At 47.1% G+C, this 24,339-nt stretch overlaps 1 protein-coding gene and 1 non-coding gene across 2 annotated transcripts in view; both read left to right on the top strand.

Annotated features, from left to right (window-relative positions):
- The first annotated feature begins 246 nt into the window (after positions 1-246).
- kiaa1549la (KIAA1549-like a) overlaps positions 247-24,339 on the top strand; it is a 431,663-nt gene continuing 407,570 nt past the window's right edge. The window contains exon 1 of the mRNA XM_072466225.1: positions 247-775. Within this exon, the coding sequence (XP_072322326.1) occupies positions 562-775 (214 nt within the window). The 5' untranslated portion in view covers positions 247-561. The remainder of the gene's footprint in view (positions 776-24,339) is intronic.
- Positions 21,356-21,458, top strand: LOC140384956 (U6 spliceosomal RNA). Its single transcript, XR_011933243.1, has one exon. It is a non-coding gene; the product is annotated as a U6 spliceosomal RNA (small nuclear RNA).

The raw sequence follows: 24,339 nt of genomic DNA, 5'->3' as shown, positions 1-24,339 counted from the left end.
GCAGAACACCATGCATGCTGCTTGTGGATTGCAGCGTGGAGCGGTGGAGGAAGCCCTGAGCAAAAGCGGTGCCTTCCACGAGAGGTCGTCCTTGTCACATTTAGCTGTGAGAGGCTTCCCTCCTCTTTCTGGATGCAGTCGGTAGAAATTATACGTGACTTTGTTCTCTCTCTCTTTTTTTTCTTCCTTTCCTACCCCCCTCTCTCCACCCCCCCCCCCCCCCCCCCCGGCCGCATCCCAGAAAATAAAGCGACGAGCAGTCGCTGCAATAACAATTGGGAGACGCCATCGGGCCGCACCTTGATCAGGATGAAGAGGAGGATAGCAGCCAAGGGCTGAATCATGGACAAGAGTGGCACCGGGAGAAGGCGGATTGCGAAGCCACGAAGCTGACCTGGGATCTCCAGCCCCCGGAGCTCCGGAGGAGCTTTGACATCAGGATGCACGTCTGATTTTCTCTTCCCTTAAACGGTTTCATTCATTATTCTTCAGTTAAAAAAAAATTGCAAGCATGAATCCTGGAGCCACGCAGGGTGAATCCTGACACTTGTATGGGCGCCGATGGCTGCAGGTATTCTGGACACGGGCTTCGCTCCTGGTCTTTACCTGGCGTTGGTGGCTATGTTCCCGGGGACTGTTGGCGGCTGTAGGTCAGCAGGCGGGAACTGGGTGGAGGTGACAGCAGCTCCTCACCTTCCTCTCAGCGTGGGAATGGCCGCAAAGTGCATCGGGCTGTACATGATGCTGCTGCTGAGAGCCGCCTCAGCATCAAACGGTAAGGTGATGAGAGGGTCAAGGTGATGAGGGAGGGAGGGACAGGGAAGGAACTTCAATTTCAGGACAGCCGTGTCCACATCTCTGCTGGTGGCCTTTCGTTTAAAAAAAAATATATTTTCCAAAGTGCAGTCCCAACCTCGACAAACTGGCACCCAGTTTGCAAGCGTGTCAACCCTCGTTTCATTTCTCTGCCTCGCTTCCCTCACATCTGCATCAATTGCAAGTAAATTGGTATGGTTAACTGCCACTCTATGTCAGTCCCTTGAAGCTATGTCCTGAACAGAATGTTGCATAACCCAGAATTTGATACCCGCTGTTTAAAAATGTCAAATTGTGAAGGCGTCAGTGTGCCCTGCTTATGGTTTGTGCGAAAGAAAGAGAGCGTCCTGCATTTATATAGCGGTTTTCGCGTCCTCAGGATGGCCCAACATGCTTTGCAGGCAGTGAATCGCTTTTCTGATGAGCGGCCACTATTTACACAGGGACAGGAGTAAACCATTCAGCCCTTCAACCCCTGTTCTACTATCCAGTTAGATCATTGATGATTTGTATCTGCACTCCATATGCTAACCTTGGTTTCATAACCTTTTGGCACCCTTACCCAACAAAACTCACTATCAATTTTCATTGTTGATTAATCCCCAGTTTCAATAGATTTTTCTTCAGAGAAAGTTCCAGGTTTCTGCTGACCTTTGAGTGATGAAGTTCTACCTGAAATCACATTTGAATTGCTTAGCCCTAATTCAAACACGGTGCCCCAGTCCCTTAACTATCCCTTATCTCTTACCCCCTTAACTCCCACCTTCTACCACCCTCCCTCTTCACTCCCCCTTCCACTCCCCTCACCTTCCCCCCCTCCCCTTCCTCATTCTCCTTCTACCTCCCCTTCCCACTCAACCTCATCCCCTTCTCCCTTTTCCCCTCCCTCCTCCCCTCTCTTCCCCCCTCCTCCCCTCGCTCCCCCTCTCTCCCCTTGCCCTTCCTCCCCCTCTCCCCTTGCCCATCAACTCTCCCTGCTCTCCCCCTTCCCCTCCCCTTAACTCCCCACTCTCCCCTTCCACCCCTCTTCCCCTCCGTATCTCTCCATCTTCCCTTCCCCTTCTTCCATCTATCTCTTCCCCCATTGCCCCTTTCCCCTCCCTGTCTCCCCATCCCATCCGTCTTCCATTTCCACCCACCTCCATTGCATCCTCTCCTTGGCTGTGAGATAAATGTTGACCTGGACATTGGGGAGACGTCCTCTGTTCTTATTTGACCAATGTAAGGAATCTTTTATATTATATGCTCATCTGGACTGACTGAAACACTTTTAAGGAGATGGTGTCTCTGACAGTCAAGTACTTTTTCAATAGTGCATTTTAGTGACACCAGACATCAAGTGCTCAAGCCTCTGGAGAGAGGTTTAATGTTCCAGTGTCCATGTTAAAGGCCATTGAACATAGATAGAGTGCGGAAGATTTGCCCAAATTCCTACACAGGACTCTTTCAGATGAGACATTAAATCGAGGTCTCATCTACGTTCTCAGGTGGATGAAAATGATGCCACAGCTCTATTCAAAGAAGATCCTGCAACCAACAGCTAAAGTATGTTATCAGTGGGAGCTTGCTGTGCACAAATTGGCTGCTGTGTTTCCGACATTACAGGAGTAATTGCACTTCAAATATAACCCTTGGCTGTAACGTGCTTTGAACAATCTTGAGGTCAAGAAAGACAGTGTAGCAATTCTTCTTGTTTCATCTTATTGCAAATTCTTTCTCCTCATCAACATTAATGAATTGCCAACATTATGTGGGTGCAATGTTTTTTTTCATTGAGAGTAAAAGATGCAGATTGCATACTAAAGTAAGGCAAGATCCTTTTTCTTAGCCTGTGATGTTTGGACATTAATATTGATGACTGCATGTCTCAAATAATTAATTGATTCCAAAGATCTGATAGTGGTGTTGAAGATGCTCAAAGGATTTGGGAGATTAGACAGAGAGAAACTATTTGCTCTACATCTAGAACAAAGGGGCATAATCTTAGAATTAGACTAAATAAAAACTAGGCCATTCAGAGGTGATGACGGGAGGCACTTCTTGACAGAAAGGGCAGTGGAAATCTGAACTCTTCACCCTTACAAGCTGTTGAATCTGGGGTCAGTTAGAAATTTCAGCACTAAGTTTGATTGATTTTTGTTAAGAAATACAGAACTGAGGCAAGTACATGTAATTAAGATGCATATCAGTTATGATCCAATTGAATGGCAGAACAGGATTGAGGGGCTGAATGGCCTGCTCTTGTTCCTATGTTCAAGGTCAAGGAAGGAGGGTTTCTCCTTCAACACTTATTACAAGGCGAAGGTGCAAGTTCACCCACAACACTAACATCTCCAAGACCATCAGAATCATGAACTGCTTTTGTGATTAGATTGTTGGAATTTAAGGCTAAGATTAGGAAATCCCCAAGTGGAGTTAATTCATTGAGAAATCTGAGGGGAATAGCTTTGAAACCTGTGACTCCCAGAAAGAGAGTCATAGTTAGAGGATTAGTGTGAATTCGTGGCAGCCTGTGCATACGATCATGTCGGTATACACAAACTGCAGAGGTGAGGTTGTGCTGAGAAGCACAGGGGTCCTGACATTACCAAAGGTTCCACCTACATCTTCATCTGTGCTCATATAGTCCTGGTATAACCTCGCCAATACAGTGAGAATTAGCTTAATTGCGCCATGTTGTCATGGATCCAGTTGGAATGCAGGAACCTTCTCATGCATTTTGGTACGAACTCAGACAAGCTATATAATCTTTATGCTTCCACATGTTCAGTCTGCTGAAAAATGACTCGAGATATTGCTCTTTTTTTTGATCACTACCTATTGGGGGTCCAGCCCCAATTTTAGCCTGAGTTAAAAGGTTGAGGGTCCCAGTCCCAGTCGAGTGATTTGAGCACATAATCCAGGCTGACGCTCCCATTGCAGTACTGAAGAAGTGCTGCACTGTTGGGTTGGGGGTGCCATCTTATGGGTGAAGTTAAAACTGAGAGGGAAAACTGTCTGCTCTCCCTCGTAGGCATAAAAGATCCTCAGGCTGTATTTTGAAGAAGAGCAGGGGGTTGTCCCCAGTTTCCTGGCCAACATGGCAAATCAACATTAGCAACACGTATTTTGTGGTCTGTTTTGTTCTACTTCTGCAAGGAAGGATATTCTTGCCAGAGATGGGGGTTCAATGAAGGCTCACAGGATTAATCCTGGGAGGAGAGCGTTGCTCTGTGAGCAGAGATTGAGTAGATTGGACCTATATTCTCTGGCATTTGAAAGAATGAGTGGTGTTCGCATTGAAATATAATAGTCTTGGAGGACTTGTCAGGTTAAATGCCAAAATGCTGTTTCCCCTATAGGCTTGGGGACTGTAGAGTGTAGAACATGGGGATTGGCCACAGGGCTGAGATTTGACGGTTGTGTATCTTTTGAATTTTCCACCCCAGAGAACTGCAGAATCGGTCATTGAGCATATTCAAAACTAAGATCAATAGATTTTTATGCTCAAAGGGGATCAAGGGAAATAGGAATAGGGAAGATAAGTAAAGTTAAGGTGGAAGATCAGCCATGATCTTGTTAAATGGTGGGGCAGGTGCGAAGGGATGTATGGCCTATTGATCCCCCTGTTTTGTACTATCGTGATCACACCACACTGCTGACCGTGGAACCTTGGTGTACAGAAAATGATGAAATCTGCTGAATTCTCCTTACACCAGTAGCTCACTTCATGGAGGTGAGGATGCTACTTCTACCCAGTCTGGCCTACATGTGACTCCAATCCAACACTAAGATTGATCCTCAGTGCCTTTGCCTCTGAGATGGCTGAGCATTCCCACATTTGGTCAGGCAAACAGCAATAGTTAATAATATAGCCTTGGCAGTGTTGTCCCACTGTTCCACGAACAAGTGAAAATAGTAAGGAGGGACACCATTGTCTCTGACATTGCAGAAGAATGATTGAGACAGAGGCCATGGCATCGTTTTAAGAGAATACCAGATTAATATTGCAGCAGAGAAAGATGCAGGATTACAGAGAATCATCAGACAAGTGTGATTTGTTTTGGGTGGCTCTGTCAATGTGCCAGCACAGACATGTTGGAAAGAGTGGCTTCCTTCCGTGGATAAAAAGATGTGAATTGCAAGAAAACTGGTCCACAGTAGAAATTGACCACAGTTTGGTATTTGGTAAAATATAGTTTGTTGGATTGTCCTCAGTCTGTGCAATAACCACAACCATATAACCTTGGGAATTATAGGACAGCCATAATGTTATCAACAACAGTCAACATTTCTAGCCAGTCTGTTGCAGCAATTTCCAGTCAACCTTATATGCTTTTAGCCATATAGTATAATTGATAATGAGCTATATGTTATTAAGATCTCGCTTTCACACATACCACATACACATAAAAGGAAGGAGCCAAAAGTCCATGATATGATCACTACTGTTTTCTAAATAGAAATCCAAAGCTGGGGACCGAGAAATTGATGCATTGTGTAACCACAGACTACAAATGAGAGCAGGTTAGACATTCCAAATGACAATGAAATGCTGCGAGTCATCCCATCCATTTCTCACTGTTTTACAGTCAAGCCCTAAACAGGAAGGAGGAAGGTTAATGCTTTGGGTAAGGATCCTTTGTTAGGACTATCTAGTCTCCAGTGCATCTAATGATGCATGTGGAGAGTGTGAGGGTTAGATCAGCATATATAATGGTGACACATGAGGCAGCTGGGACTTGCTTGATTGCCTCAGGGAGTCCAGGTGGAATTTCCTGAAATTCCAGAGCTTTTCCTGAAATTAGTGGGAGATTTTTGTTCTCTGTTCATGCTCTGGGAGTTGAGTAGTGGTGGAGGAATGGAGCATGGTATTGCATTCTCATGGATGAGATACGTATTTATCCAGTTAGGATAGTTTATTTCTTCACTGTCATTATTTCTTATGACACATTTGCCCAGTATCTTTGTCTTTATTATGCTGCCTGAGCTGCTGTCTATTTGCAGCATCTGCTGTGTTAAATTTAGATTTGAAGCATTTGCAGTTTTCATTTGAACTTTGCAGTCAAAATAATTTTCCCCTATAAATCACGGATTGAGACCTCTGTTGGAGTATTGTGTCCAGTTCTGGGCACCACATTTTAAGAAGGATATTATGGCCTTGGAGAGGTTGTAGAGGAGATTTACGAGAATGGCACCTGGAATGAAGGATTACACTTGAATGAAGGAGAGACTGGGATTGTTCTCCTTAGAGAGGAGAAAGTTATGTAAAAGCAAGTTCAATGGAGGTGTTGAAAATATTGATGGGTTTTGATAGGTTAGATAGGGAGAAACGGTTTCTCCTGGCAAGAGGGTCGGTTACCAAAGGGCAGAGGTTTAAGGTAATTGGCAAAAGACCCAGAGAGAGATGACAAAAATTATTTTGTACAACGAGTTGTTTTAATCAGGAATGTACAATCTGAAAGAGTGGTGAAAGCAGATCAAATATTAACTTTCTGAAGGGAATTCGAGATGGAACTTTCAAAGTAGAACTTTCCAGGACAATTGGACGAGAACAGGGGAAATGGGACTAATTGAATAGCTCTTTTGTAGAGTACGATGAGCTGCATGGTGACGTTCAGTACTGTATGACTCTATGAATGTTCTATGCTGTAAAGTCTATCCAAACAAATGGGATAGATTGTACCTTCAGTGGGTTTGGTTCTTGGGGTAAACCTGGGCTGGCATTGCTTGGTATTCAGCCTTGGTACCCAATACTATGGAACTTCTTACTTAAAAGCCTCTTGTTCCCCTCTCCACACACGTGAGTGACTCCTCAGAACCTGCCCCTTAGCTGTTCTTCTTTAACTCTCTGCTTCACACCAGTGTTTCTCTGCCATCAAGCACCTTTGGGCCTTTCCAACTGCAAATGTTTAATAAATGCAAATTGTTATTTCTGGTTTTGAAACTAGAAACTGCATTTGACCGAACTCAACACAGCACAATCATGTATGATGGAGGATAGGCTGTAAGGCCGATTAAATCCTTCTATGTCACTTTATTTGAAAGTATGAAAGGTAGACCAAAGGTTCTTGGACCATATAAGCATAGAAAAAAAAGAACTTGCATTTATATAGCATCGTTCGCAACACCAGGATATCCCAAGGTATTTTCCAGGCAACTGAATATTTTAAAATGGTAATCACTGTTGTGGGAAATGTGGCAGGCAACTTGTGCAAAGCAAGTTCCCAGAAATAGCCATGTGATAATGACCAAATTATTTGCTTCAGTGTGCTAGATACCATTTCGACAATGGAGTTGTGCATGAGGGGATATTATATGAAACCCAAGTGGTTGGTAACATGATGCATGAAGTAGCCACAGCCTTGGAGCTGTGCTCAGTCTCTACTATTGAAAATATATGAATTATACGAAGAAAATGGTAAATACTATTTTGTCCATCAAGCCCATCCTGCTTGGACATGGTGCAGCCGCATACACCGTTGACACCACCACCACCTACTAATATAATCTCCAATGAGAGGCTAAAGGTAAATTTAACTTAACGCACTGAGGCCTGAGTTTTCTCAAAGTTGGAAGGGCTCGGTGCCTTAGCCAAAATGGCGCAAATGCCTTGATTCCAGAGGTCTCGCTCCCCAACCCCCGCTAACACCATTTATGCTAAGCAGGACGGTGGCACGGGGAAGTGGGGTCAGGTTGTAGACTGCTTATCCATGGTTCACAGAGACAGCTGAACATGTAAAAGTGCAACTTTTGTAACTGGGATGACCAAAAATGATTCCTAGGATTTAGACCTGTCAGGAAAAGATCTAGAACTGCTGGAGGTATTTGGAGAGGTCCAGGTACCCCTTTGGGAGAGGTATGATGCCCTTTGGAATTATTAAAAGCACATGTGAATGTGCATAAGTGAAAGAAATTGTCGAGTTGTTGAGCCATTTAAATCCCGGAGCCCTTTAATTTATTGGAACAAAATACATCCCATACAGGCAATTACACAATCTGTCTTTTGACATCAGCTTGAAGGTTATCATTACAGGATTCATGCTATATGACTGATTCCACAACCTATCATTATCACAGTGGAAGCATGGGGTGTCATAAGTTGGCATTGTTTGGACATGGGGATTGTGTGTAGTTTGAGGGCTAGAGGTTTTTTTTTGTTCTCTTATTTTTATTCTAACTGGTATGAATGCCAATAGCACAATTTGATTGACAGCTTCAATAGGTTAGAACGCCTTTTATATGGAACCATGAAACTATTTTGTTTTCATAAGGGATTAAGTGCTTGAAGGAATTTGAATTCATTGAGTGCGTTTGTATGAATTCGTGATTTTTTAAAATCGTGCAATTGACTCTTAGAACATTATTTTAGTTCATCCGAGCATAGCTGCCAAGGTCTGTCCATGGTGGATGCTGGAAGTTGCCATGGGAAAAGGGTGGGATGTTGGAGGGGGGTTCATATGTGACATTGGTTGGAGTTAAGTTGATATAGGGGCTATAAAGATCCAATGGGTTTAGTCAAGGGATATAGAGGCTATAAAGGGCAATGGGGATGGGTAGAGGGGCATCGGTTGACATGAAGCATATGGGGAATAAGGCTGGGGAGAGAGACATATATTGACATGGAGGTTATGAGGAGACATGAGGGGTGGCTGGAAGGCATAAGTTGGCATGGATCAAAGCATGGGTAGTGTGGAAGGCTAAGGGGCTGAGAGGGCTGAGGGAGAGAAGGTTTTTATTGTAAATCTCAGAGCACCGAGGTGAGCCTATTAACCAGCCCATGTCGTAAATCGGCAGCCCCTTTGGCTGCCTCTTCACTGTTTCCAGGAGCAACGGCCCCAACGTCCTTTAATAATTGTCCATCTGGACCCGAGTCAGGTTTGCGGAGTCGCAACTCGAGGCTCCTGATCTGGGAGTGAAAATTTAGTCCTGAGTGAGGAGCTGGCAAGGTTAGATTTGCTGCTGAGTCTCCACCTCTCTCAATTTGACTTCATAGAATCATAGAATCCCTACAGTGCAAAAGGACACCATTCAGCCTATCGAGTTGGCACCGACCCTCTGAAAGAGCATCCTACCTCGGCCCACTCCTCTCACTGTTCTCATAACCCTACTTAGCCTGCATATCATTGGACTCTAAGGGGCAATTTAATCCATCTAACCCGCACACCTTTGTACTTCTTCCAGTGAGGAAAATAAGTACAGTACAGAAATAAATAATTTAGTCCACCTGGTCCAAGCTTCTTCTTACTCTAAGTCATCTAACCCGCTATCCTTTCTCCATGTGCGCCGAACTAGCATCCCCTTAAATGCACCCGTACTATTTGCGTTAACAACTCCATCTGGTAATGAGTTCCACATTCTGTGGGTGAGGAGGTTTCACCGAAATTCCTCACTGGATTTATTAGTGACTGTCTGACAGATACCACCACCAGCTGTGATCTCCCCTCCAAGCCATAAACCTCCTGACTTGAAATCATTTTGCCATTCCTTCACTTCTTAGCACTGTGGGTGCACCACATGTACTGAGCCAGTTCAAAATGGTGGCTCACAACCACATTCTCAAGGGCAGTTAAGGATGAGCAATAAATGGTGTATTTTCAAGCAGTGTCTGCATTCCCTGAACAAACAATTATGATGGCCTCTGGCTGTGGATGCACGCACAATTCGAAGCAGCTCCTCTGCATTCACCCCGTCAAAATTTTGAAGATCTCTATTCCCTCAGACTACTCTTTTCTAGAGAAAAGAGCCTCAGTCTGTTCAGTCCCTCCTGATCGTTATGACCTCAAAAAGTCTGGGATGGCGGTAAATGCCAAACCTTGCCAGCAGAGACCCCATCTGGACAATGGGTGTTTGAATTAAGTAGTGTTGTTGAAGGACAGCACTGAAATAAAATGAAAGCAGTTCTCTGTGTTTACATAGTGAGCAGATCTTTGATCGTCATGGGTTTTCAGGCTCCATTAACAGCTTTATTTACCTATGCTTCCCACTGAAGCTTGCCCAATTACGTGTTTGCTAAAGTTCCACATTATTTGACTTGTTTGCAAAATTGATGCTTGTTGGAATAAAGGGGTCGGTGATTTGAAATTGGTAGGAGAACAGAAAGCAGAAAGTAGTGGTGAAGGGGTTTTTTAGACAGGAGGGAAGTTTACAATGGTGTTCATCAGGGGTCAATTTTACTGCTTTTCTTGATCTAAATGGCCAGGACTTGATGTACATAATTCAACATTTGTAGGTCAAACGCTGAAATGCAGGAAGCTAAGAGGAGTGCAGTAGCAGACTTCAAGAAGACGTGGACTTGTGAAATAGTCAAGACACCTGGTGCATGAAAGTTAACCCAGGGACGTGTGAAGTGATTCACTTTGGTAGGAAAGATCAGGAGAAGCAATATAAAATAAGTGGTACAATTTTAAATGGTCCAGGAACAGAGACACCTGGGCACATATGCACGCAAGTCTTTGAAGGGGGCATACATAAAACACTGGTTAGAGTCCAGTTAGATATATTGTGGTTAATTCCCAAACCGCACGGTAGGAAGAAGGTCAACTCTCTTCTGTTGGAACTAAAAGGCATCGGGGGCAGTTCCTTGTTCCATTGAGAGTGAGGGATGTATGATGGAGTGTTTGGTGCAGACGGGAACTGGCGTAGACTGAGCTCCCCATATTGCCAGATGCTTGCTGCTGTTGACAAAAGTCCTGTATTAGAGTGCGCCCCCTGGATGTGGACGGTGTGTAGGTTGTAATGCATCCTGACAAAATTACATCGGGCCTGAACTTGCGCGGAGTGACAGTCTGAGTCGGATCCACTTCTTCATTCTTACCTACAAATTCTTTTGATCTTTTCTCACCCGACTTTCCGCCTCAGACTGTGTGAGAACTGTGCAGAGCAGTCTGCTCCTGGGCCTTCTGTCGAAGGGCAGATGTAAGAAGGCCATGCCCCATTTTGTTACAGCACTGGCTGCCATAAAGCGGGTAGGTTTAAATGTCCAGCCACTTTCAAGCCAGGGGGAAGGTACGATTGTCAGGTAAGTGGGTAGAATGTGGCAGGTGTGGCATCGGACAGTCATGGGAGGGGTAGTTGGACAATCTGGGGGCACAGGTCGGACTGTCTTGGGAGGAGGGAGTTGGACAGTGGGTTGGGGGGGATTTGGGTAGTCTGGCAATTGGTGGGGTTCGTTGTGGGAAGTAAGTCTGTTCAGGCCTGGGTGGGTCGGGTAGTCCCATGGGGGCAAGGGTAGTTGGTGGGTGGGAGAAGTCACATGTGGAGAAGGAGGAGGGGGAAGGAGTCCCGTGGGTATTGGTAATCAGGAGGTAGAGGTAGTTCCATTGAAAGGCAATCCTGTGCAAGGGGAGGAAGGTGTGGGGGGAGTTCCCGGGAGTTCAAGGCTTGTTGGTGTGGGTCTGTGCTATAGTTACCCAGACGCTAGAATCACAGAAACCCTACAGTTCAGAAGGAGGCCATTCGGCTTATCAAGTCTGCACCGACCCTTTGAATAACACACTGCCCATTGACGAATGTCCACCTTGCCCGTAATCCCATAACCCAACTTGGATATCAAAGGACAATTTACCATGGTCAATCTACCTAACCCACAAATCTTTGGACTGTGGGAGGAAACTGGAGCACCTGGATGAAACCCACCCAGACATGGGAAGAACGTACGAACTCCACACAGACAGTCACCCGAGGCCGGAATTGAACCCATGCCCCTGGCACTGTAAGGCAGCAGTGCTAGCCACCCGTACAGCTCCATCTGTTGAAATCAGTTCAACTATACTGAAATCCAAATATTTCCTCTCCCAGAAGCGGTTTAAATCCTTCTAATTTTTCTGGGTAACTATTGATGTGACGCATTTTCAGATAGTTCCCAATGCAGGGCAATTGCCCATCGGAAGTTTGCACTTCTCTTGCAAACTTTACCTGGGAACTTCTGAGGGGTGTTCCTCAGTGCATTTTTTGGGTACCCCCAGTTCCATTGCCCTGGAGCTCGGACAGCCCACTGTAATTCCTGCCAATGCAATATGGCCGCTGATAGCACTTCTGTGCACGTGCATGGCTTCACAGATGCACAGAAGTTCAATATTGTCATTGTTGTGCCGCGCCTGCAAGGAACACTTTGCACATGCCCTGATGACCTTACTGTGCATGTGCGAATTTCAAAATTTAATTGTGGAGAGAGCCTGCAGGTGGAGGAACAATGAGAGAAAGAGAGAGGCCTGCTCTCTCTCTCATTGTTCCTCCACCAGCAGGCTCTCTGAAAATTCACAACAGAAATGAAAATGAAAATCGCTTATTGTCACAAGTAGGCTTCAATCAAGTTACTGTGAAAAGCCCCTAGTCGCCACATTCCGGCGTCTGTTCGGGGAGGCTGGTACGGGAATTGAACTGTGCTGCTGGCCTGCCTTGGTCTGCCTTCAAAGCCAGCAATTTAGCTGTGTGCTAACCAGCCCCAGAACAGGCCATCGAATGGTATGACCAAGTCAACAACTGGTTCCACACAGCCACCATGAAATCTGACGCAATCTGGCGAGAACCTCCATATCTCTGATACTTTCTTCATTCCCTACAAATCTCACTAACCCGCCCCAGACCCCAAACCTTTCCCTATCTCTGTGACCTCCTCCAAACCTTGCAACCCTCTGCGACTTGCACGTTTCTACAATTTTGGCCTCTTTAGCATTCTTCATTGCTCCTAAATTGCTGCCCGTGTTTTCAACTCCCGAATCTCTCATGCCTAGAATTAACCTTGTTTGAATGATTACAAATGATAGTGTTTCACAATTGTGCTCCGAGTGCACAGTAAAAGGATGTCACCACCTAACTGTGATGATTTCAGCAGTGACATCATTGTCTCTGGCTGCTTGAAATGACACCACGAAGCAACATGCTCAAACTGCGCATGTATGGAGCATGCACAGCATTGGCCGGAAATGCACCCACAAAATTAGTGTTAATTGAAAAGGCTAATGGAATGAATGCAAAGGGGTATGTGTTAAATTATAGTTATACAAAACTCTGGCTAGACCCCACTCAGTGTCAGCTCAGTGCTCCATTCCTGCCTCTAAGTTAGAAGGTGTTGGGTTCAAGTTCTGCTGCAAATACCTGAGATTGAAAATCTCGGCTGACTCTCCAGTACAGTATTGCCTTTTCAGGGACGCCATCTTTTGGCTGAGATGTGGAACCAAAACCTTGCCTGCCCTCCCAAATGGATGAAAGGATCCCAGGGTATTTTCTGGAGGGGAGATCTCCACAGTGTTTATTTATTCCTTAATCAACATCTCCATTATATACAAAGAACAGATTATCTGGACATTATCATGTTACTGGGAACTTGCTGTGTGCAAATTAGCTGCTGTGTTATCTACATTGTGACAGTGACTAGACTTCAAAGGTGCTGTAATACACTTTCAGATGCCCAAATTCATGAAATGTGCCATATAAATGTAAGTCTTTGCCTCTTTTCTTCCTGTGTTCCCCAATTTGAGAAACTCTGTTAGTTCGGACAGCCCGTCTCTCATTCTTGTTCTGGTTAAGTGCGCCCTGTGCACCACCTTTAGCTGCATCAGGCTCAGCCCTGTGCATGTGGAGGTGGAGATCCCGTTTTTTAAACATCACAAGTGGTGGAGTTTGCCCTGTACAGTGCTTCGATCCCAACTCCTCCCCCAATCCCCATGCCCTGTTCCTCCTCCCAATTCTCCCATGTCTTGTCAAGAGGTGTACGTATCTCCCCTAGTATCTGTCTGTAGATGTTCACGGTCAGAAGTTTGTCTAGTAGTGAGTGCCCTGGTATCTGGGGGAACGTCGTCGTCTCTTTTTGAAAGATGTTTCTGATTTTTCCTTTTAGGAGTTGGAACTTGTCCGTGAGTTCCCCCAGCGTTGCTACTCTGCCATATATGTAGTGGTCCTCTACTGTCAGTGTCCCTTCGACCTGTCTCCCCCTTTTGAAGTCACGGTGATGAATCTACGGTTTGTGCAGATGGGGACCATGTTGGACATCACGGTCAGATTGAAGTGGTGCCATAGTTGCTTCCACGTTCTCAACGTGGCCACTAATGTAATGGTTGATGGGGTGGAAGTGTGAGTGCTGCCATGGCCAGTGCTCAGAAGGACGTCCCCATACAGGAACGCTCCTCCATCCTAACCCATTCCGCTCCTGATTCTTTAACAGATCCCCATACTCTTTCTGTGGTAGCAGTCCAGTGGTAGAATTGGAGGCTTGGGACGGCAAAGCCTCCCATGTAACACCTCTTTCCTGATCTTCGGGCTCTTTCACGCCATGATTAGTTTGTCAACTTTGGTGAAGAGAGCCTTGGGGATGAAGTTCCGGAGGGATCGGACAGGAAAAGGAACCTGGGCAACACGTTCATCTTGATCATCTGCACTCTGCCGCCAGGGAGTGCAGGAGCAAGTCCCACCTCTGTAGGTCCCTTTTCACCTCCTCCGCCAGACTTGTTAGGTTCCATTTATGGATCTGTGTACACTCATGGGCGATTTGGACCCCAGGTATCGGAATTTGGTCTGGGCCAGTTTGAACGGCAACTTCCTCAGCTCTGGTTCCAGCCCCCATAGGTTCACAGGAAAGATTTTGGGTGAGATTCTCCACTCCCGCGCCAGTTGGGAGAATCGCCTGGGCCGCCAAAATTTCCCGGGCCGCCGGTCCGACGCCCTCCCGCGATTCTCCCAAGCGGCGGGAACGGCCCCGTCGAGTTCCGTGGGCTGCAGGCCGGAGAATCGCCGGAGACACCCAAAATGGTGATTCTTCGGCACCCCTGCTATTCTCAGGCCCGGATGGGCCGAGCGGCCAGGCCAAAACGGCGGGTTCCCCCCGGCGCCGTCCACACCTGGTCGCTGCCGTCGGGAACAGCGCGGGAACGCTGGCGGGGCGGCCTGCAGGGGGGGGGGGGGGGGAGGGGAGGGCGTGATCCTGCACCGGGGGGGTACCTCAAATGTGGCATGGCCCGCGTCGGTGCCCACCGATCGTCGGGCCGTCCTCTCTGAAGGAGGACCTCCTTCCTTCCGCGACCCCGCAAGATCCGTCCGCCATCTTCTTGCGGGGCGGATTCAGAGAGGACGGCAACCACGCATGCGCGGGTAACGCCAGTTATGCGACGCCGCCCGCATCATCTATGCGGCGACGACTTAATGCGGCGACAATGCCTGGCGCGTGTAGATGACGCGGCCCCGATCCTAGCCCATTGTTGGGGCCTGAATCGGTCGGGATAGGGGCCGTTTCACGCCGTCGTGAACCTCGATGGCGTTCACGACGGCGTGGGCACTTCAGCGCGGGAGTGGAGAATCCAACCCCTTGTTCTTGCTCAGGTTAAGTTTATAACCTGAGAAGGCTCTGAACTCCCTTCGGAGTTCCATTATTCCCGAGTACTGAAAATTGAGGTGATGTGATTGAAGTGTTTAAGGTGATTAAAGGAGTTGATAAGGTAGATAGAGAGAAACAATTCCATTTGGGGAGGGAATCCAGAAAGAGGGGGAATATCCTTAAAATTCAAGCTAGAATGATGTCAGGAAGTATTTTCTTATACAAAGGGAATTTGGAACTCTCACTGCCAAAAACACGGTTGGGCGGGATTCTCTGTCGAGCGACGCCAGAATTGCAATCATGCAATCATGCGGAGAATCGCATGTGAGCCGAAAATCGACAGAAATCCATGCACCGGCACCCCAATAATGGTGCGAATGCGTTCCACGCCCCGTGCTGATGTGGGAATACAAATTTTACAGTAAAGGCCGTTAGTATACATTAACGGGCCCACCCGGTAATCTCCGGCCTCCTGCCAGTCGTGGTTCACTTGTGGTATTTAAAAATGGCAACTGGCCACCATGGCTGCTGAGGATGAGAGAGGAGGTAAAACAACTCTCCAAAGGCGCAACTGTGGGCTGTCAGCTGTGCGATTGGTTGTGGAGGAAGTGACTGCCAGGGCCGGAAGGAGTTGCACGGGGCAACCAGGAGATGGGCCGTGGGCCCATCAATGGAATGGGCATGGTCCAGTGCAGCCAGTGCCACTCCTCAGTACACTCGTCCGAGGCACTACCCAACTGCAGGGGAAAAGCACAGGAAAGCCCAAACAGCGGACGCATGCACAATAGCCCTTGCCACCTACCCTGGCACACTGCCCCCCCCCCACTCCCCAAGAGAGGATGCCCCACCATCAGTCACCCCATCCCACAGGACCAGCTCAGCCTGCCCAATGCGCACTTGCTCCCATCCATTCTACCCCCCGGACAGGTAAGCACAACGCGTGCATTGCACAGAAGACCCACCCCATACTACAGCTATGGTCTCAACAGGTGCTCCGCCCCTTATCCCAGCCCCGTCTGTGGTCCCTGCCTGCTCGCATGCCACCAGGCATGGCGCTGGTCAGTGGCATGCAGTGCCCCCCCGAAACCAGGTGGCACCTTGCTGGCGGGGTAGTACAAGGCCCCCCCAAGGAGGGTACCCATGGTCGATTCCACAGGAGGGTGTGGGTCAGGGGCTACAGAGCGTAATGCTGGCAGCAGTGGCTGGTGGGGCAGGAGGTCCTCCAGTGATGGCCATCGGCAGGGGCTCGGGCGCAAGACTTGCCGCAAAGGACAACTTGATCGCCTCCAGGTTCGCTGATTAGGGGGCCTGGCCATCGGCAGCTCCACCATCACATCCCCAAACCCCAACACCTCCACCCCTGCCTCTCCTCCACGGCATCCAGCAGTATCTCCAGCTCTGTATCTGCGAATCTCGGAGCCACTCTCCGGGCTGGCATCTTCCTGGCTGGAATGAGTGTGTATGTGGGTGTGGCTGCAGCTTGTCAGGCTTTTGAGTGCCAATCTCGACCGCAACGCATCTGACGCCAGTGTGAGTTAGAATCACACTAGTTTCACATGGCACGAGTGCATGTGCTGAATTGCCCCGGGACTGGTGCCGCCATTGGGTCATTGGAACACCCGCCATTCAGTCTCGGTGTCAGCACTTAGTCTCTGAAATGGAGAATCCCGCCCAGGATGGGGGTGGCCAATAGAAACATTTCAAACTGATTTGATAACTTTTTGTTCGGTGTTAAAGGATATGGAATCAATGCAGAAAAATGAAAACTCAGATCAGCCATGATCTAACTAAATGGGATTTGAGGTTCAGAATGGCCTCCACATATGCAGGCATCTTATTTTCCCCCTTTCACCTGGTATGAGGCGGACATCGTTACTGAATCGACTGCAGTATGTGGGTGAAAGGTCGATGACGCTTTGATAATACAGCATAGATTAGATTATTTCAGTCCTGATTAATTCACTAATAATTCAATCTCTATAACAGACCCACCTTGCAGTAAATGTGAGCGGCTCACTGTCACTAGTATTCTTAATTTAGTTCTGCATTTTGAAATGGGGGGGGCGTGGTTTGTAAGATCTCATGAGCGGGTTGAGTGTTGTATTTTTATTTTACTGTGCAGGGTAATACAATCACATGTTATTGAGCAACAGTGTGGCACTCTGTACACTTTCACAACACGCAAAGGAAGGATGAGCTTGCATTTATATAGCATCTTTCACAACCTTAGGATGTCCCAAAGCACCTTTAGCCAACAAAGCACTTTTGTAATGTAGGAAACACACACATTTGTACACAGCAAGGTCCCACAAACAGCAGCATGATAATGACTAAGAAATCTGACCCAGTGATATTGGAATTTTGTTGACCTATCTGGGAGTGTGTTGGGAGGTGGGGTATAAAATTGGGTGGCACGGCGGACACGCTGTATCTGTTGCCCACCCAGCCTCTGCTGCTGAGATTTTTGACCAACAAAGCAGTCTTTTGGGGAGCTGAGGTAGGAGTCTCCCTCCTGGTCAGGCACCATGTGCCCTATGGAGAGCCCAGCACCCACTACCATGTGCCCCTCCCCCAGCCGCCCTCTTGATCCTGGGCCCTCCTTAAGGAGTCTGCTAGTCTGGTCCTGGTGAAAACCCACCCATTCACCTTCATTCCTGCTCCAGTGGCACATCCTATAAAGCTGAGGAGAATGGGTGAAATCAATGTAATGAAGATGTAAATACCCCTTAATGGGAGTAAAGATAGTGTTGAAAGGTGAGTAGCGAACTTACATGAGAGCAATTAAACCATTTCCATTTGTGAAGACTGATCCAGCTAACACTGTTAGATTTTCCTACATCTATCGGAATCCTGACATTGTGTCAACCCTTTAAGTACAGATCTTAACATTCTCTGCAGCAACTGTTTTTGATAGCAATATGACAGCAGTTTGAAAATCAGCAAAATACTCCAAAACAAATGGAAAGGGCTGTGAGTGGAGGCTGATCTATGACAACATATCACCTTATGGGTGTGGCACGGTGGCACAGTGGATAGCACTGCTGCCTCACAGCGCCAGGGAACCGGGTTCAATTCTGGACTCGGGTGACATTCTCTTTGGAGTTTGCACTTTCTCCCCATGTCTGCGCGGTTTTCATCCGGGTGCTCCGGTTTCCTCCCACAATCCAAAAATGTGTAGGTGAGGTGGAGTGGCCATGATCAGTTGCCCCTTAGTGTCCAAAACGTCAGCTGCCGTTACTGGCCTACGGGGATGGTGTAGGAGCCTGACCCTAGGTAGGGTGTCCTTTCAGAGGGTTGGTGCACATTCAGTGGGCCAAACGGCCTCCTTCTGCACTGGCGGGGGTTCCATGAAGTGTTTCCCTATTTAGTGGGGAGATCTACCAAAGAGCTTGGGGGGTTTTAAAGAAAAAATGGGGACGATACAGGCCCAACATGTTCCCTCTAGGGCAATTGGAAGGCGTAACAAACCCAGAAAACCATGGATGACCAGAGATAATCAGGATACAATGAGAAGGAAAAAAAAAACTTTTAATAAGTACTTTTAATAAGTACTAGGGGACCAAATCAACAGAGGCATTCGTGGAACACACAGTGCAGGATGGCGCTTAAGAAAGCAATTAGGAGAGCAAAGAAGGGATATGAGAAATCTCTAACTGGTAAAAGTAGGGAAAATCCCAAGATATTCTATAAGTATATCAATGGGAAGAGGATAATTAGGGAAAAAGTAGGGCCCATTATGGACCAAGGGGGGAATCTGTGGGTGGAGCCAGAGGACATTGATAGGGTGTTAAATGAATATTTCACATCTGTCTTCACCCAGAAGAATGAGGAGGCAGATATGGAACTTGGGGAGAGAGACTGTGAGGTTATTGAGCAAGTTGTCTGAGGGAAGGACAAGGTATTGGAGGTGCTGGCAGGCTTAAAAGTGGAGTAATCTCCAGGTCTGAATGAATTGTGACCCAGGTTGCTGTGGGAGGCGAGGGAGGAGATTGCAGGGGCCGTGATCCAAATTTTTCATTCTTCTCTGGCCACGGGAGAGGTGCCAGAGGACTGGAGAACCGCGAATGTGGTCCCACTATTTAAGAAAGGTTGTAGGGATAAGCCAGGGAACTACAGGCCAGTGAGTCTCACGTCAGTGGTGGAGAAACTAATGGAGAAAATTCAGAAGGAGAGAATCTATCTCCTCTTGGAGAGGCGTGGTTTAATCAGGAATAGTCAGCATGGCTTTGTCAGAGGGAGATCATACCCAACAAATTTGATTGAATTTTTTGAGCACATGACTAAATGTGTAGATGAGGGTAGTGCAGTTGATGTAGTTTACTTAGATTTCAACAAAGCATTTGACAAGGTCCCACATGGGAGACTTATAAAGAAGACAAATGCACATGGGATACAGGGGAATTGAGAAGGTGGATTCAAAGCTGGCTGAGCTGTTGGAAACCGAGGTGATGACAGACGGCTGCTTTAGTGACTGGGGGCCAGTGTCCAGTGGCGTACCACTGGGATTTGTGCTGGGTCCCCTGTTATTCGCCATTTATATAAATGACTTAGATGGCTATGTGGGGGATAGGATCATTAAGTTTGCAGATGAAACAAAGATAGGCCGGGTGGTTAACAGTGAAGCTGAGAGTCTTGGGTTACAGGAAGATATCGACGGGATGGTCAAATGGGCAGAAACGTGGAATTTAATCCTGAAAAGTGTGAGGTGTTACACTTCGGAAGGAGCAATTTGACTAGGAAATATTCAATGAATGGTACCACACTGGGAAATCCTGAGGAACAAAGAGACCATGGCATGTTTGTAAATGAATCTCTGAAGGTAGAAGGGCATAGATTACAAAAGCAAGTAAGTCATGTTAGAGTTGTATAGAACATTGGTGAGGCCACAACTGGACTACTGGTCACCATATTATAGGAAGGATGTGATTGCATTGGAGGGGGTGCAGAGGCATTTCACCAGGATGTAGCCTGGGATGGAACATTTTAGTTATGTGGATAGGCTTGGGTTGTTTTTACTGCAGCAGAGAAGGCGGAGTGGTGACCTGATCGAGGTGTACAAGATTGAGGGATGTGGACAGGGAACAGCTGTTCCCCTTAGTTGAAGGGTTGGTTACGAGGGGACACAAGTTCAAGGTGAGGGGCAGGAGGTTCAGGGGGGATTTGGGGAAGCCTTTTTACCAGAAGGTGGTAACGGTCTGGAACGCATTGCCTGGGAAGGTGATAGAGGCGGGTTGCCTCACATCCTTTAAAATGTACTTGGATGAGCACTTGGCATGTCTTAACATTCAAGACTATAGGCCAAGTACGAACAAATGGGATTAGGATTGGCAGATCAGGTGCCTTTCATGCGGCAGTGCAGACCCGATGGGCCGAAGAGCCTTTTCTGCACTATTTTTCTGTGATTCTGTGGTTTAGCTCAATTGACTAGACAGCTGGTTTGTGATGCTGAGCGAGACAATCCGCGCGGGTTCAATTCCCATACCGGCTGAAGTTATTCATGAAGGCCCGCCTTCTCATCCTTGCCCCTTGCCTGTAGTGATCTTCAGGTTAAATCACCATCAGTCAGCTCATCCCCCCCCCTCAAAGGGGAAAGCAGCCTATTGTCATCTGGGACTATGGCGACTTTCCTTTATTTAGGACCTGCATGATTGACAGAACAAGAGTATCAAAGTTCTTAATGCCTTGGGTTGAGATTTTCTGTCATGTTATTATTGAGAACTCATTTTCCACATTGATTTTAATGTGTTTTCACACCTCCAATTATATTCTGTACTCTTCCAAAACAAAACATTTGGGATGCACTGCCTAATAGAGATTCTTCTTGGCCCCCTTTTGTCTCGAGAGATGGCGGTTTGTGCCGTGGTGGCCGGCTTTGTGTTAACCATTGTCTGGTGTGACTCAGGAGCCCAACTTTGGCATGGCAGTCTCTGCCGCATGTGTTGCAGAGGAAGGCAGTGGGCTGAGAAGATGCATGGTTCACTAGTCTCTGTTTTCTCAGGGCCCTCTGAGATTTTTCTTTCTCCTCGCCTCTTCCAATGTTGCACCAGTCAGCTTCCAGAGGCCATGACCATTGGCGCATTTTCCGCAGGTGTTTTTGGCGATAACCCCAGGTGCCCAATCTGGAGTGAGCCCCACCCGCCTCCCAGCTTGATATCTTGCTTGTAGTGCAGATATGGACATCTAGCAGGTTGAGATCTGGTAATATCACTGGCGTGGCCATCTTTGTATGCCGCTCGGAGGCAAGCTTCAGGACCTTCGGCAGCACATATAATAAGATTGGAATGTTACAGAAAAGATTAGCATGACCCATGTCACGGATGACACACACATTCGTGAAGCCTTCCATATTTGTTTTAGTAAGAAGTTTTACAACACCAGATTAAAGTCCAACAGGCTGTTTCGATGTCACTAGCTTTCGGAGTGCTGCTCCTTCCTCGGGCGAACACATTCACCTGAGGAAGGAGCAGCGCTCTGAAAGCTAGTGACATCGAAACAAACCTGTTGGACTTTAACCTGGTGTTATAAAACATCTTACTGTGCTCACCCCAGTCCAACGCCGGCATCTCCACATCATATTTGTTTTAGTAATGGGTTGAAAAGTTATGGCGAACAGGCCAGGATGGGATCAATGTGGAGTTGAGGCCAGGATGGGGTCAGCCATGGGGCAGCACGGTAGCATTGTGGATAGCACAATTGCTTCACAGCTCCAGGGTCCCAGGTTCGATTCCGGCTTGGGTCACTGTCTGTGCGGAGTCTGCACATTCTCCCCGTGTGTGCGTGGGTTTCCTCCGGGTGCTCCGGTTTCCTACCACAGTCCAAAGATGTGCAGATTAGGTGGATTGGCCATGATAAATTGCCCTTAGTGTCCAAAATTGCCCTTAGTGTTGGGTGGGGTTACTGGGTTATGGGGATAGGGTGGAAGTGTTTACCTTGGGTAGGGTGCTCTTTCCAAGAGCCAGTGCAGACTCGATGGGCCGAATGGCCTCCTTCTACACTGTAAATTCTATGATAATCTATGATAATCACATTGAGGGTATTAGGCTGTGGAGGCTAAATTGCCCACTCCCGCTCCTAGGTCATGTGTTCTAGGGGGAAGATGCTCTGGCTGATTTTGCAATCCAGCTCTTGGCCTGTAAGATTGTAGGTAGCAGATGAGGAACATATCAGCCATGATAGAATGGTGGAGCATACTCGATGGGCTGAATGGCCTAATTCTGCTCCTATATCTTATGACCTCTGAATTGATTACCTTATCCTGCCAAGAGATGCTCAGGATATGTTTGAGACAGCAAAGGTGGAAACTGTTCAGTCTTCTGCCAGTGACAGAGGGAGACCATCCCACCTTGCCAGATCAGCTTTCACCCTCCCCACCAAACTAGAGATACAAAGTGCCACCCAGTAACTTTCCTCTTGTTTAAATTTCTGGTTTAAGTACAACCACCTTTTGTGTTGTCAACGTGTTGCAGAGCAGTGAGAGTCTGCTTATACTTGATGGACTGGTAGTGTGGTATGAAACATTTCCATGTTATTTACTGGCTTTACAGCAGGACTTGGATAGGTTGGAGACTTGGGCAGAGAAATGGCAAATGGAGTTTAATCCGGACAATTGTGAGGTAATTCATTTTGGTAGGTCGAACATAGAGAGGAAATATACTGTAAATGGCAAAACACTTTAGGAATATAGAAAGTCTCAGAGAGATTTGGGTGTGCAGGTCCACAGATCTTTGAACGTGGCAATACAAGTAGACAAGGTAGTCGAGAAAGCATACAAAATACTTACCTTCATTGGACGGGACATTGAGTATAAAAATTGGCAAGTCATGCAACAGTTGTACAGAACCTTGGTAAGACCGCACTTGGAATATTGCACACAATTATTGTCGCCCCACGACCAGAAGGATGTGGAGGCTTTGGAGAGGGTGCAGAGGTGGTTTACCAGGATGTTGCCTGGTCTGGAGGGTGCTAGCCATGCGGAGAGGCTGAATAGACTTGGACTGTTTTCATTAGAACAGCGGAGGTTAAGGGGTGACCTGATAGAGGTCTACAAGATTATGAGGGGCATGGATAGAGTGGATGGGCAGGCACTCTTTCCCAGGGAGGAGGGGTCAGTCACCAGGGGGCACAGGTTTAAGGTCTGTCATAATATATACCAGTATATCATGGTGCAGACACACACACTGATGGACACACAGCAAGACCAATCAACACACACAACACCACAGCCAATCACCAGTTAGAGCACACTCACTATAAAGACAGGGGGCATCAGAGTTCCCGCTCATTCGGGATACAGCCTCCTACAAGGACAGAGCTTACAGCTTACAGCACAGATCCTCACCATGTGCTGAGTGCACAGAATGGTTCGGACAGGCATAGGTCTTTAGTTTAATCTAACACCGTGTTAACCCACAGTGAAAGTATGTTCAATAGTTTCTAACTTAATGCAATAGTGTTGTACTATTTTAAGTGTTGGTGGGTTGTATGTGTTCCACGGATCCAGAGCACCCAACACATCAAGGTCCATGGGGCAAAGTTTCGAGGAGATGTGCGAGGCAGGTTTTTTACGCAGAGGGTGATGAGTGCCTGGAACGTGTTGCCAGGGGAGGGTGTGGAAGCAGATACATTAACTGCGTTCAAAAGGCATCTTGACAAATACATAGATCGGATGGATAGAGATATAGAGGGATACGGCACAATTAAGTGCTGAGGGTTTTGGCCAAGGTTGGTATCATGACCGGTACAGGCTTGGAGGGCCGAAGGGCCTGTTCCTGTGCTGTATTGGTCTTTGTTCTCTGCTGAAGAGCATATGCTGGCCAACTCTCACAGCTGCACGGGAGTGCACTGAGGATGCAGGCTTGATAGACTCGGAGTATGGTGTTCTCAGTCAGTTTGCTGTTGTTCCACATTCACAACGTGTGTGTTGATTTCTGCATCATGTGGCAGATTGTTGGTGATTGTAAAGCCTCGAGATGTGAAGCTGTTAATGACCTCTACTGTCACATTATTAATGCTGATAGGTGGCAGCATGGCAACATCTCTGACCAGGACATTTCTCTTCCTGGTGCTGATGCTCAAACAAAACTCTTTTTACAGGGATGAGGGAGTCTATTCAGTTGCTGCTGAAGGTGGTTCCTTGGTATGGAATGCTACAATGACAATGTCAGAGCAGCTCTTTGATGAGGATTTGTTGTACGTTTGTCTAGCCTAGTGTAAACAGATTCAGTAATAGCTTT

Source organism: Scyliorhinus torazame, chromosome 10, assembly GCF_047496885.1.
Source record: "Scyliorhinus torazame isolate Kashiwa2021f chromosome 10, sScyTor2.1, whole genome shotgun sequence".
Lineage (NCBI taxonomy): Eukaryota > Metazoa > Chordata > Chondrichthyes > Carcharhiniformes > Scyliorhinidae > Scyliorhinus > Scyliorhinus torazame.
This window is presented reverse-complemented; position numbering and strand designations above follow the sequence as displayed.